Source organism: Ursus americanus, chromosome 14, assembly GCF_024610735.1.
Source record: "Ursus americanus isolate L20-20 chromosome 14, mUrsAme1.1.p, whole genome shotgun sequence".
Classification (NCBI taxonomy): domain Eukaryota; kingdom Metazoa; phylum Chordata; class Mammalia; order Carnivora; family Ursidae; genus Ursus; species Ursus americanus.
Window position 1 is genome coordinate 70,077,969 of NC_142140.1, and position 15,612 is coordinate 70,093,580.

Sequence of the window (15,612 nt, forward strand, 5' to 3'; positions counted from 1 at the left end):
ATCAGGTATGAAAGATTTGGTCTGGTTAGTGTACTTTTCGTATGTTAGCCACTGAGGGACCGCTAATCATCTTTACTGTGAATCTTATTCCAGTTCACTTAAGTTTGTATCCAGCAGTGTGGTGTGGGGTGTTGTTAGTTTTTTGGGTTTTTATCCCCTACGAGAATGGTTTTCAACTTTTCAGTCTCAAAAGCACCTGTGAGTTGCTGACTGGCATGAACTGAACAAGTGGATCTGGTTTTTTCTGTTGTTGTTTTTTGTGTATGTCCTGTATTTTTAATGGTTGGGCTTATGGACTAGAGATGGCTAGAGAAATCTGTTTATATTCTTTTTTTTCTTCTTTTGTATTTTTCCTTCCTAGTACATGGAAAAAGAGGATGCAGTGAATATCTTACAGTTCTGGTTGGCAGCAGATAACTTCCAGTCTCAACTTGCTGCCAAAAAGGGCCAGTATGATGGACAGGAGGCACAGAACGATGCCATGATTTTATATGACAAGTGAGTTTTATTGATGTATTCAGCATTTGGTGAATGTTGAATATTTGATATGTATTTCGGAAATAAAGATGAACAAATCCAGTCTCTGCTGTCAAGGAGCTCACAGGGAGTAGCATAAAAGCTGCTTTTCATATGGTGTGTATAGTTTTAGGATTCTTAGAACAAACAATTCTGCGGGGGGAGTGGGAGGTTTGTGTGTGGCAAGAAGGATGACGGTGGTGGAGTTCAGGAAGGGTTTCACAGAAGAAAGATTTGAATTGGATCCTGAATAATGAATTGAATTTTGCTAGCCAGAGAAGTCAGGAAGGAACATTCTAGGCAGAAGCACTGGCACAAGCAAAGTCAGAGAAACTTAGAGGAATGTGGCACTTTCAGGAAACTTGAGTTAGGGTAAGTAAAACTTGGGTAGGGAATATAAGAGGAAGATGAAACTGAAGGGAATACATTGTAAAGGGTCTTAGATACCTATGTATGGGTGTATCACATTGTGCAGATCTGCACAGCCAGGTTACTATTCAGTGAATAATAGTTTTTCGTTGGTCTTCACTGAAAATGAGAGGATGGCAAAATCTTACATTGAACAGAACTGAAAACATTTGGTCAGTCGAGTGATAAGCCTGTGGCCAGCTGTGGTACTCTTAGTTTTCATTTAATTTTCTTACTCTGTAAAGAAAAGTAATGTATTTGTATCCACAAGCAACCGCTGAGAGGATAACTTGACAGTAGAGGAAAGTCCGTGGGATGTTAGGGCTGCAGGAGAGCAGAGCACATCTAGGTCAGTGGTTCCTGAGCATTGCTGTGCAGGTTCCTGCTGGGCTGTCTGCGTAAGAACCAGCGGGGAGCTTGTTAAAAATAGGTTTCCAGCTCTCCACCCTAAGAGGTTCTGATGCAGCACGTTTGAGGTATGGCCCAGGAGTTTTTATTTTTAGAAGATAACCCCAGATGATTGCTGATGGATAGCCAGATTTGGGATCTAGTCTGATTTTCCCATTTTGCAGATAAGAAAACGAAGACCCTTTTTCTCAAAGTCACAGGGCAAGTTAGTGACAGAACTTGATCTGGAATGCAATTATTGTTTGCCCAGTGTTTATTTATATTTGTGGGAAATATTATATAAGAAACATTGTTACGTGGATGTTGAAATAGCAGGTGTTTGCATTTAGAAATTCGGTCTGGGGTGCCCCAAAATTCAAATCATGGAGGAGTATTTACCAACTTATTTGTTACAAGGTGGGAGACTATTTGTTAAGAAAAGGCTAATAACAAAAAAAAAAAAAGAATTTTTTTTTTTTTTTTTTTTTTTTTTTTTTACGCTGAAACAGAAGAGTGGCACTAGTAGTAAGTCCTGGCTGGAGCTCAGTAGGCACACAGAGCAGAGACCCTGTTTGCCCACTGGATCCCATTTTCACATTGGGAGCCATTTTTAAATAAAGATCACCGTATGGCATCCCACTGGCGCTGTCATTTTGTCAAGTTCATTGTGCCAAATTTGACTTTGCCGATCCCAGTTTTGGGGTTTTTTTTAAAGATTTATTTATTTATTTGGGGGAGAGAGAGAGCAAGCAAGCATGTGATGGGGGAGGGGTAGAGGGAGAAGGAGAGAATCGAGAATCTCAAGCAGAGTCCCCAATGAGGGTGGAGCCCGACACGGGGCTCCATCCCACAACCCTGAGATCATGACCTGAGCCCAAATCGAGTCAGATGCTCAACCGACTGAGCCACCCAGGCCCCGCATCCCTGTTTGTTTTTATATGTTATGTATGTTATGTATGTATCATCACAGTCATACCTAATTAGTCTTTCTGTATTTGTATCATAGACAAGATTTAGAAGTCCCTAGAATGCTTGGAAGAAAACATACATATATTTTTTTTGCTTTTAATCCTCCTTTTTTTGGTATCCAGTTTATAATCAGCCTACCAGAACACTAGTTTTGCATTATATCTTATGAAGTTAGAAATCTTTAAGGTAGCATTGATTACTCCTTTTCCTTTCCACACCCAGTCTTCACCAAGTCCTGTTATTCTGTGCAAATACATGAGATCCATGTACTTCACCCTCGGCGCTGTTGTAGTTTGAATTCCTGCATGTATAGTACCTGTACCTCGTAGTTACAGTGGTGTGTTCTCATCGTGTCCGATGCAGAGGTCTTTTCTGCTCTGTTTCCAGGGAGAGAATTGTGTCTTGCCCTCTCTTAAGTCCATTTCTGCCTCCCAAATGCTGAACAGAGAATAGGTGCCCATTAAATACGTGCGATTGATTGATTTCTTTGTCTCACTTGTAGCCCGACCCTCAGCAATCTTAAGGACTAAGGAAGATGGAAGGAGATAGGAATGTAGCAAGTTGACTCAGATACCTTCGGGGCTGTGGGAGTGAAGGTTGCAGCATGGCCCTTAGGAGCCAGCTCTCGAGTCCTAGGTCTGGAAGCTGAATCAAGTAGCCTCGTAGAAGAGTAGGTGCCAGAAGTTGCTTATACTAGCTAGGAAATTTGGTTTGATTTTGGCTGTCTTTGTCCCATAGGTACTTCTCCCTCCAAGCCACACATCCTCTTGGATTTGATGATGTTGTACGATTAGAAATTGAATCCAATATCTGCAGGGAAGGTGGGCCACTCCCTAACTGTTTCACAACTCCATTACGTCAGGCCTGGACGACCATGGAGAAGGTAACCAAGAACTGCAAGAAGTTTTTACTGGTGAAACCCAGAAAACATAACACGGAAAAAAACCAAATGTAACAAAACTGGAAAATTGAAGCAGTGGAGTGTAGTGATTTAGAGCAGAGGCTTTGAGTCTGACTTGGTATGTGTTAAGTTAGCCTTTATAGGCTGAGTGACCTCAGGCGGTTATTGAAATTCTCTAATGCCATTTTCTACATCTCTAAAATGGAGATAATATGGGTACTTACCTAAAAGCTATTTTAAGGATAAAAATGAGGTAAGATGTACGAAGTTCCTATTAATATTGCGTCCAGCACATAGTATTTAAAAAATGTTAATGGCTATTATTACACTGTTATTATTAAATTTTCAAAAATAGTTAGATAGCAGTATTAGACAAAATTAGCTTAAAATGATCCAAATATTTCATCAGTATCTGTCAACAGGGTTAGAACACTAGTTTTATGTATCATAACTTGCGGGGGATCACTAATAGCTTATTAATAATAAGGTGTTAGAATCTGTGAATGACTTATTCTTCTAATGAACTAGAGCGGATTTTACCAGGAATTACACAGAGCCCAGGATAAGCCCATGAGGTTATGATGCTTATATATGTCATGTGTATCTAGGTGGGAAAGGATTAAGTAAGCACTGTTAAATAATACCGCACATAGAAACTGAATTTCAGGAACATGGAAGAGTTACATATAGAAATCAGATCATTAAAAAGCTCATGGTAAGGTGAATAGACAATCAGCTGTTGCCCAGGGATAAAAAATTCCTCATGATTAAAATCTTCCTGATCTAAAATTAGGAAAAGTTCCAAATCTGTATCATATAAAGAAAGTAAACTTTCTGGATAAAAAAGAATATGAAAATACAGAGAAAAACAGAATGTTTAAATATTTCTTATACAATGTGTATATGTAAAGAATTTACACTAATTTTAATACTGTCAGATAGATGAGAAAAAGACACGGATGATTCGTTCATCAGTACTTTGAGAATTTCTGTGCCAGGTATTGGTGTTTTGGTGGTCAACAGAAGAAATGTGGCTTCTGCCCTCCTGGAGCTCTGTCTATAAAGAAGGCACACATTAAACACAGACTGTTTACAGTCATAATGCTAACTGCTGTGAAGGGAAAGTTGGTAATAGGAAATGCCAGTAATAAACATGGGAACTTATTCCACATCATTAATAATTTTTAAAGGTAAATAAAAACATCCATGTATCATTAGGCACTCACTTAACAATGATTTGGAAAAACACAATCCAGTGTTGGAAAGCCTATGTCAAAACAGAGACCTTGATATACTGCCAATGATACAAATTGACAACATCCTTCTGAGGAGTAAATTGGCTATCCATATCAAAGCTAACATGTTCACCCCATTTAACTCAATAATCACATACCTGGTAATTTATCTTAAGGAAATCAGTTCAGAAGTAAAAAAAAAAAATCAATATATACGCTAAGACTTTAATATTTATAACCAGAAAAATCTAGTTTCAGATTAGATTCCCTTGCAGCATGTTTTCTGGTCACTAAAAAATCTAAATATCGAGTCTATGTAATAGTTTATGGTAAGCTCCTGGGGGACACACCTATAAATTGTACTCATAATTTTAGTCACAATGTAAACTGTACATGAAGGGATAATACTTGGGAGTATAACAAGGAAAAGCAAAATCACTTGTGCTAGCTGGTAGAATTGTGCATAAAATTCTGCTTTCAAAGAAGATTTTAATTGTATTTGATTTCACCTCTAAAATAATGCTTGTCCTCTCTTCCAGGTCTTTTTGCCTGGTTTCTTGTCCAGCAATCTTTATTATAAGTATTTGAATGATCTCATCCATTCGGTTCGAGGAGATGAGTTTCTGGGAGGAAATGTGTCACTGACGGCTCACGGCTCCCTCGGTCCTCCTGATGACTCTCACCCAGGTGGTTCCGACAGCTCGGCTTCTCAGGTACTGATCAGTTCGCCTCTGACAATGGGGAGAAAGGTGTACACATCCTTCCCTTCTGTTTGGAAGTTTTTGTTGTTAGAAGAAACGAAGAAAATAAAATTCGCCAACTTACTCTGTGTTTTAACACAAATATCTGCAGTGATTAGCAGTGTATTATGTCGTAAGGTGGTGTGCTGTTTCATTCAGGCCACTCTTCTGCCTGACTCCAGCTGTTGCCTTCAGTAATCAGATAATACGACGTACATTTCTAGCCTCCAAAGAACTCTTTGTGCAGTTATTTGGGAAATTTTAGTAACTACATTTGGGATGCTTTTTTATAGAATAATTCTTTCTTTTTTTAAGATTTACTTATTTTAGAGAGAGACCTCGTGAGCATGAGAGGGAGGGGCAGAGAGAGGGGGAGAGAGAACCCCAAGCAGACTCCACACGGAGCAGAGCAGGCTTGATCTCGCTTCCCTGAGATCTCGACCTGAGTTGAAACCAAGAGTCGGAGGTAACCAACTGTGCCATCCAGGGACCCCTAGTATAATTCTTAATCATCCTTTCTTAATATTGTATTTCACCGAAGAGCTTTTGGTTCCATTTTGAACTGCAGGGACACTATATTTCCTTAATCTTTTTGGGTTTTTTTTAGAGTGCTTTCATGCGTCAAACCTTAACTGATTCTCCCCACAATTGGGTGAAATGGTTTGTCCCCAAGAGAGATCTAGGAAGGTATTAAGAAGTTAACTAATTTTAGGGGCGCCTGGGTGGCACAGCAGTTAAGCGTCTGCCTTCGGCTCAGGGCGTTATGGGATCGAGCCCCACATCAGGCTCCTCCGCTATGAGCCTGCTTCTTCCTCTCCCACTCCCCCTGCTTGTGTTCCCTCTCTCGCTGGCTGTCTCTATCTCTGTCAAATAAATAAATAAAATCTTTAAAAAAAAAAAAAAAGTTAACTAATTTTATTAAAATCGCACAGTAGGTGTAGAGCCCAAACAAATTCCCTGTCTAGTGTTCTTCACCATAATGTAGCATAATTAGTTTCTCATCACACCATTGACACATAAATAACACTGCAGACTTTTTGACACAGGGCCTTGGATAAAGTTTCTTAATTTACACAACAGTACTATTTATTACCAGCAACAGGGCTCTCCGCAGCACATTTTCCTCCTGTTCAGGTTGCGTAGCAGGTGATCCGTTGAATGTGGTTGCCATTTTGTGTTCTGATACAGGCTAGAATGTTTTGTTATTTAAGCACTTCAGAGGTCTAGGTGCTGACTTTAAAATATATTTTTACACTTTTGGTTGAAGTGTAATATATATATATACAGAAAACTCAATATATCATAACTCTATGTAGCTTGAAGAATTTTCATAAACAGATTTGATCCGTGTATCCAGCATCCAGCTCAAGAAACAAACATAACATTACCCGTATGTCCATAAACCCTCTTGTGCCCCCTTCTAGTCACTGTCCAGGAAAGCTACTATCCTAACTTTTGATGGTGTATAGGTTTGTGTTACCTATTCAGTTATATAATTGAAATCATTCTGTATATACTCTTTTTTCTTCATTTTTTGTACAGCTTTATTGAGAGATAATTCACATACCATACAATTCACCTGTTTATGTTGTATAATTTAGTAGTTTTAGTATATTCATAGAGTTGCTTAACTGTCACCAAAGCCAATTGGTTTTTCACCTAAGAAAGAAATCCTGTGTCCTTTAAATAATACCCCCCAAGTCCTCCAATTCCTCCAGCCCTAGGCTACTACTGAGCTACTTTCTGTCTGTATAGAGTTGCCTATTCTGGACATTTCATATAATTGGAACCATGTGATGTGGGGTCTTTTGCGACGGGTTTCTTTCACTTAGCGTGCTGTTTTCAAGGTTCATCCATGCTTAGCATGTATCAGAACTGTATTCCTTTTGTTTGTTTGTTTTGGTTGTTGGTTTTTTTAAAAAGAAGTTATTCATTTATTAGAGAGAGAGACAGCATGAGCCAAGGGGAGAGGGAGAGGGAAAAGCAGACTCCCCGCAGAGCCAGGAGCCAGACGCAGGGCCCGATCCCAAGACCCTGGGATCATGACGTGAGCTAAAATCAAAAGTCTTGACGCTCAACTGACTGAGCCACCCACGCATCCCAGAACTTTATTCCTTTTATGGCCAAATAATATTCCATTTTACACACATGCCACATTTCGTTTATCCTTCAGTTGATGGACATTTGGGTTATTTCTCTCTTTTGGTTATTATGAATAATGCTGCTGTCCAAGTTTTTGTGTGAATATAGGTTTTCATTTCTCTTATGTATATATCTAGAAGTAGAATTGTTAGCTCAAATGATAACTGTTTAACTCTGTCTTAATTACCTTTGCTTGGGTAACAGGTTTTGAAATCAGGAAGGAAGGGAGAGTCTTCCAACTTAGTTCTTCTTTTTCAAGATCGTTTTGACTATTTGAGGTCCCTTGAGTTTTCGGATGCATTCAAGGATCAGTTTATCAACTTCTACGCAGACACCAGCGAGGATTCTGATAGGGAGTGCATTGCTTCCATAGATCAATTTGGGACGAATTGCCATCTTAACAATATTAAATGTTCTGATCCATGAACAGAGGATATAGGATGCCTTTCAAGTATTCAGATCTTCTTTAATTTCTTACATATTGTAGTTTTCAAGTATCAGTTTTGTATTTCTTAAGTTTATTCTAAATATTTTACTCTTTTTGATACTATTAATAAAGGGAATTTTTTTCTTATACTCAAAGGTAAGCATATAGAAAAACAGTTTTTTTTAAATTGAGGTAAAATTCAGCTAACAGAAAGTTAAATGTTATTAAGTGTCTAATTCAGTGATGTTCACTGAATAGTGAATTTAGTATATTCACAGAGTTGTGCAGCCATTGCCACTATCTGGTTCCAGACTTTTTCATCGCCCCAAATGGAAACTTCGAAAATGGAACATTAAGCAGTCACTCCCCATGCCTACCTGTATTTTCTTCTAAGAGTTTAGGCCTTTGATCCATTTTGAGTTAGTTTTGCATGTTGTGTGAGGTAAGGGCCGACTATTTTTTTGCATGTGGATATCTAGTTGTCCCAGAACCTTTTATTGACAGAACTCTTCTTTTACCATTGAGTGATCTTGGCATCTTTGTCAAAAATCATTTGACCTTAGACATACCGGTTTATTTCTGGACTCTCAGTTCTACTACATTGATCTACGTGTATCTTATGCCAGTACTACATTGTTTTGATTACTACGGCTTTGCAAGTTTTGAAATCAGGAACTATGTGTCCTTCAACTTTATTTTTTTTAATTGTAAGATTCTTTTGCCTATTCTGGGTCCCTTGCAATTCCATATGAAATTTAGGATTGGGTTTACATTGAATCTGTAGATTCCTTTGGGATGTATTACCATTTTAACAATATTAAGTCTTCTTCCAGTCCATGAACATGGGATGTCATCCCATTTATTTAAGCTGTCTTTAATTTCTTTCATCATGGTTTTGTGGGCCTCAGTGTACAGGTCTTGTATCTTCTTGGGACATTTTTTTCCTGAATTTTTTATTGTTTTTGATGCTATTATAAATAGAATTATTTTCTTAATTTCATCTTCTTATTTTTCATTGGTAATGCATTGAAATAAACTTTTGTGTTGATCTTGTACCTTGGAACTTTATGAAATTCATTTGTTAACTCTAATAGTTTTCTTGTGGATACTTTTTTTTTTTTTTTAATTTTGATTTATTTGAGAGAAAGAGAATGAGCGAGAGAGAGCACAAGCCAGGGGGGAGAGGCAGAGGGAGAAGCAGACTTCCCCGCTAAGCAGGGAACCCAGTGCAGGACCCGATCTGAGCCAAAGGCAGACGCTTAGCCAACTGAGCCACCCAGGCGCCCCGGTGCCTCTTTCTTTTTAATTATTTACCCTTCTTGGCACATAAAAAGAACCCCTCCCCCACACTGTAGAGCATGTTCTATAAGTGTCTGTTCAATTTTTATTTTATTAATTTAACCTATATCTTAGTCATGGATATTAAGCACTTTCCCATCTTTTGTTATTTTAAACAATGCCACAATGAGGAATAATCTTGTATATTAGTCATTTTGTGGAACTGTGTCTGTAATTGAATTTTTAGAGATGGAATATCTGGGAAAACTATGGCTCTGGTATTTCATAGAAATACCAATTCTTACTTGCTTTTTTTGTGGGATGAGGAGTGGGAGATGACATGCTGGGTGGGGAACTTACTGCACTCATCTAGCTGGTCATTTTAGAAAGTTTTCTTTAGCTTCTCCTTTGTAACATAGCCTCACTGAAAATCAAAGGTATTTATGTTTATTTGTAAAAGTTAGCTAAGCTATATATGTCTGGGTGGGTGGGAGTCTTGTACATTTGGGAATGTAATGCCTGTGAAGATAGCACATTTGTTGGAACTTAGATCATTAAGAAAACAAACAGATTTGGCATTAAATGCATATGTTATACATTGTAATACTGTGCTTTCCTCCTGTGATTGTATTTCGAGGCTACATTTCAGAATCATTGCTGTTCAGCATCTCTATAATGATGAGCTTGAGTGAGAATTACATGTATTTCAAATACTGAAGATTTTGTACAAATCTGTCATAATCCAAACCTGGCACTGTTTGATTCCCGAATAACATACTATTAATTTTACAATTTCTGTTGTAGTCCAGTATGAAAAAAGCCAGTGTTAAAATTCTGAAAAATTTTGACGAAGCGATAATTGTGGATGCTGCGAGTCTGGATCCAGAATCTCTGTATCAGCGGACATACGCCGGGTAAGCTCAACTAGGGTCTCGAACTTTTATAAGTCTGTTGAATTTTGCATCTTTTATTTTTTAACTTAAAATTTAAAAATTGTTTCTAATCTACTGTTCTATACCCAGCACTTTTATATATAGTACAGAGTAGACCACAGTTAAGAGTGGAGACTAGGCAGCAACTTCCTCGGTTTTAATCTTGGCTTAGCCACTTACTGGTAAACTTCTTAACCTCTGTGTCTTAGTTTTTTCATCTCCACTTCATTGGGTTGTTTAGAGGTACATAAAAAGCATTCAGAACCTTGCCAGGTATCTAGTAAACCTCTGTAAATACCATTACCGTCGTCATTCCACCGCACTGTACAAGGCTGGTGAGTATCATGTTTATATGATACGTGTTAGGCTGTATCTCTTCCCATATTTCATTTGGTTCACATGTTAGCTATTTCAAAGTCTCTATCTTAAAACGAAAAATAAAAACAAAGTACAAAGATGCCAGCATCATTTATTATGGACTGTATAGCTAATACTTGAAACCAGAATAAAATTATTTCTTTGTATTTAGGAATTGGGTGTTTATTTTATCCTGTAACAAAAAGACATCAGTTCATAGCATATGCCACTTAACCAACCTTTACCACAGACCAAATCATAAAATCGCTTCCTCTTCCCTAAAGATGGCTTGATGAGCCTATAAATCTGTGTAAATTCTTGATTACCTTACCCCAACCCCAGTCCTGGCAGCACCATGAAAAGGGATTTCAACATGTTTAATTGATTTTGTCAGAAAGTAACAGTGATACTTGGGAGACCAAGGAATCCTGGAAAGCACTGAAAAGTAAATAAAGGGCTGTTTTGACTACATTGTCTTCAAAAAGCACACTTCCGCTGAGGCAGTGTTGTAATCTTTAGCGCTTCTTTTAGGAAATGATGGACAATAAGCCTACATGATTTAATTACCAAAGACTATATTCATTAGGGAATTGTTGGTTCATTTACTTAAAACCTTACTTAGTCTGTCAATTGCAAGATGTTTTACTTCTGTTAAGTTTTTTGTGTATGTAAAATAAATATATTTTAACAGATAATGTATAAAATGGATCAGAAAAGGGAAAATGACTTTTCTTCATCTTTAAAGAGAGTTTTCAGTGTTTGTTTTAGCTCTCTGGCTTTGGCATCTTCCTGAAATTTTTCTGAAGGCAGACAAATTTGTATCCGTTGGTGTATTGCAACCACATGTGAAATGATGACTTACTATGAACAGTAGCCCTCAAATAAGACCCACTGTGCCCGAAGTGAAATAATACGTAGGCATCACAGAGTTTCTTCTTCTACCTTTTAATTACAAATATATTAATCTCTTGTACAGGTTAAATTGATAGATAAGGCTAATTCCCCTTTGGTCACACACCACTGCTTTCTCTCCCCTTCCTACTCAGGATAATCACTGTTACATTATAGTATGTATTTTTGTTTGCTTATTTTTATGTAATTGATATCACACTCTCTTCAGTATCTTGTGCTTTCATTCACAGTGAGTTTTGGAGATTTCTCTTTGTTAGTCTATACAGATTTACCTCATTTTAACTGTGTTACAGTATTCTATATATAATATTAATTATAGCTCATAAGTGTGGCCACTGTTTGGCCCTTTGGTATTGAGTATTTAAGTTGTTTACAGTTTTTCACAGATTATGAAATATTGAGTATTTAAGTTGTTTGCAGTTATACACAGAATAGCAAAAGACTTCCTCTTATTTACTTCCTTACACCAAGTCGCAGACTTTAAATTTCAATAGATCTTACCAATTTACCTTTGAAAGTATCTATATATTTTGCATCCGTACCCTCATTAACAAAGATACTAATTTTCCCCACATCTTTATTGACGCTAAATAGCATCAGATGTTTGATTTTTTTTTTTTTTTTTTTTTTTTTTTTTTTACCACCTGGACTCCTGCTCACAAGATTCAACTTCTTTTGGCATTTTGTTGGTTAACAGGTTTTTCTTCCATGAGTTGACTATTCGTCTCCTTTTTACGTTTTTCTGTTGGATGATTTCTTAGTGACTTGTTGGGATTCTGTATGTTTTTTAAAATTCATTATTGATGTGATCTGTTAAATAAGATCTTTCACTGTGTTCTTTGCCTTTTAATTTTTATATTGTTATAGCTTTATAGCATGTATAACTATATATAATTACCATACTTTATAATACACATTTTGGTCTAGGGCAGGTTCCTACCTTTTTATCTCTTTTACAGAATTATCTCGGCTATTCTTACACCTTTCCTCCTCTGTATAAATTTTAGTATTGTGAGCCATCTCTTCACCCATCATGTTTCATAAACCTTTTTGGGATTTGAATGGAATTACACTGAATTAAAGATTATTTTGCTTTCTTTGGGGGACAGTTCTATTTGAAATAAGCCTTGCTTTGAATAACATGAGCTAGCTATAAATTGTATTTCTAGCTTTAGATGAGATGCTTAAGAATGGAATTCTTTTTTCCTTTTTTTTTTTTTTTGTATTTTTCTTTCTTTAATTTAAAATTGATTGTTAGAAATCATGTTCTTCTTTTTGTACTTGTTTAGGAAGATGACATTCGGAAGAGTAAGTGACTTGGGGCAATTCATTCGAGAATCTGAGCCTGAACCTGATGTAAAGAAATCAAAAGGTTTGTGGTGTTTTTATACTCCGTGTTAAGCCTTCACTCACATCAGTCATTGACTGTAAGTGAAGGATCACTGAAGATCTATTTTATGAAGTAACTGTCTTATCTCTCACTTGTGTTTATATCACAGCTGAGCCCAAGGGCTACATGTAGTTGCATCTCTGAATGAAAGTGAGTGAGCTTGCTTTACCATTACAGAAAGCACATATTTGCGAAAGAATGTCACCTTTCTATTAAAGATGGTGAATACCCAGTCCAGGTTGGACTTAATGTTTGTCGTGAGACCCTTCAGTTCATTAAATTTCCTCTAATTTGCTAGAAGTTATTATGAAATATTTGTGGAAAATATTCATAGGTTGAAATTCAGATCCTTTGTCAGGAGAGTGCTCCATCAACTGCAAGAGTTAAACATAGAAGTCTTTTTTTTAACAAGAACATTATTTGTGACTGATCTCAACTTCCAAACAGTTGGTCTACACAGGAAGATTTTGGAAACCAATGTGGATCCATTCAGTTGGGATCTAGAAATTTTTCAATGTGATTGAATTGACAGTATTGTCTTGAGTAAAAGATACTAACTTTTGTAAGAAGAAAATGCTCCAGGGGTGCCTGGATGGCTCAGTCCGTGAAGCATCTGCCTTTGGCTCAGGTCATGATCTCAGGGTCCTGGCATCAAGCCTCACGTCGGGTTCCCTGCTCAGCAAGGAGTCTGCTTCTCCCTCTCCTTCTGCCCCTCCCCCCGACTTGTGTGCGTGGGTGCTCCCTCTCTCTCTCCCTCTCTCTAGAATAAATAAATAATTTTTTAAAAACTTTTTAAAAAGAAAAAATGTTCTATTTTGATAAGTGTGTTTAAAATTAAGAGCTGTTGTTAATCTTCCTATTAAATTTAATAGGACTGCATTCCTATTATGTATATTTGTTAAAAAATTTTTTTACATAAACTCTACGTAGGCTCAAACTCATGACCCCAAGATCAAGAGTTGCGTGCTCCTCTACCGACTGAGCCAGCCAGGCACCCCATATTATGTTTATTTTTTAATGCAACTGTTGTTTGAGTAATGAGTCATACCACCTGATGTTATGAGCATTCTACTTTTGGATCAGATATACATCGACAGAGTAAGCAAAAAATGGAACAATTGTTGAAATAATTTAGACCAAAAAAGGGCCTGTTACCTATTTCACCTTATTAGTTTATTTAAATAATTGATTTTATTTCCTCTTTCACCAAAGAAGTCTGAAGTATGTGGTCAGGAAAAGTTTAAAGACTGAAAGAAGTCTACACAGTTCATTCAGTAAATAATGTTTTAGTGCCTCTGTGCACTCCTATCCACTGGGGGGGGTTAGAAGATACAGATCCTGCCATTAAGAAACTTAGAGTCTAGTAGCATCTTTTATTGGGTAAAACATGACTAGGAGGAAGCGGTTATGGGTAGCCTTGGAGCAGAGGAAGTGCTAGCCAGCCTCTGTGGGGTAGCGGCCAGGAAGGGCTCTACACCGTCCTCAGGTGGCTTCTGTCCGTGAGGGTCATGGCATCTCCAGTATTAAGAGAATCTCTGAGCTCATTAATTTTTTAAAAAGCTGGTCTTATTACTCTGACATCTCATAAAGAAGTGCTACTGCTCTAGAGTATAGGTGTTGGGTGCTTGCGGGGTTTTTACACACACACACACACACACACACACAGGAATTAAGATATGTAGTTAGTAGCTAAAGATATACAAGAAACTTTTGCCAAACACTATCTCTGCTCTTTCGGTTTATTCAGTCTCTTCATATTATTCACTTATTCATTCATTCTAAAATATGAGTGCCTGCCCTATGCATTCACGGTTCTAGATTCTGAGAAGAAAATGAAATTTCCAGCCCTTGTGGAGCTCACATTATAGTGGAGGAAAGAGTGAATAGAATACTGTGTGTGTGTGTGTTTATATATATAAACATAAGAATAGTGGGGAGCTCTGTTTTAAAAGTGGTGGTCAGGGGTGCCTGGGGGGGCTCGTTTGGTTGAGTATCCGACTCCTGATTTTGACTCAGTTCATGATCTCAGGGTCGGGAGATCAAGCCCCACAACAGGCTCTGCACTCAGTATGGAGTCTGTTTGAGATTCTCTTTCTCTCCCCCTCTCCCCCTCCCCCTGCTCACGTTCTCGCTCCCTAAAATAAACAAACACATAAAATCTGTAAAAGAAAAAAATAAAAGTGGTTGTCTGGAGGAGCGCCTGGGTGGCTCAGTCAATTAAGCATCTGACTCTTGATCTCAGCTCAGGTCTCGATCCTCAGGGTTGTGAGTTCAAGCCCCTCACTGGGCTCCATGCTGAGCGTGAAGCCTACTTAAAAAAGAAAATGGTTGTCAGGAAAGGTCTCACTGAGGAAGTTGCATTTTTAGTAGAGACCTGAGCAAAATGGGGGAGTAAGCCTGGCAAGATCTGCAGGAAGAGGTTCTTGGCAGAAGGCACAAGACAAACCCTGAAGCTTAAGAGCCCAGCATGATCAAGCAGCAGCAAGACCAGTGCGGCTGAAGAGTGAGCAGAGGGATGAGCGGAGGAGGCGAGTAAGGTTGGGGGGGTTCTCACAGACCATGGTAGGAAGTTGGAAGTTGGAGCAGGGGTTCCCAGGATGTGATTCATGTTTTAAAGGTGTGGCTTTGGCAACTGTTTGGAAAATAGAGTGTAGGGGTTTAAGAGGAGAAGCAGGGAAAGAACATTCTTGCTGTGGTCTAAGGAGAGGATGATGGTGGTGGTTGTGATTTAGGTTGTGGAAGAACGGTCAGACTTGGGTTGTGTTGGAAGGTAGAGGCAGCAGGATTACATCATCTACCAGCAGGCTCATCCATCAGGTTACTTGCATTATTAATGTAACCGAGACATGCCTACATAAAGCAATTAATAGTAATGTCTGCAGTTTGAGTAAATGCATCCATATATCCCAGTGCTTCCTCTAGCTGTCCAGCCATGTCTTTAAGTCATGTATTTTTGTGGGAAGTAAATGACCTAATGCAGGAGCCAGCAGATCTGATTCATTTACTCAGAAGGCCAGA

At 38.0% G+C, this 15,612-nt stretch overlaps 1 protein-coding gene across 1 annotated transcript in view; it reads left to right on the forward strand.

Moving 5' to 3' along the window:
- Positions 1-15,612, forward strand: part of AKAP10 (A-kinase anchoring protein 10) — an 81,064-nt gene that overhangs the window by 45,887 nt on the left and 19,565 nt on the right. The window contains exons 8-12 of the mRNA XM_045778326.2: positions 362-498; positions 3,019-3,163; positions 4,956-5,129; positions 9,808-9,917; positions 12,494-12,576. Of these exons, the coding sequence (XP_045634282.1) occupies positions 362-498; positions 3,019-3,163; positions 4,956-5,129; positions 9,808-9,917; positions 12,494-12,576 (649 nt within the window). The remainder of the gene's footprint in view (positions 1-361; positions 499-3,018; positions 3,164-4,955; positions 5,130-9,807; positions 9,918-12,493; positions 12,577-15,612) is intronic.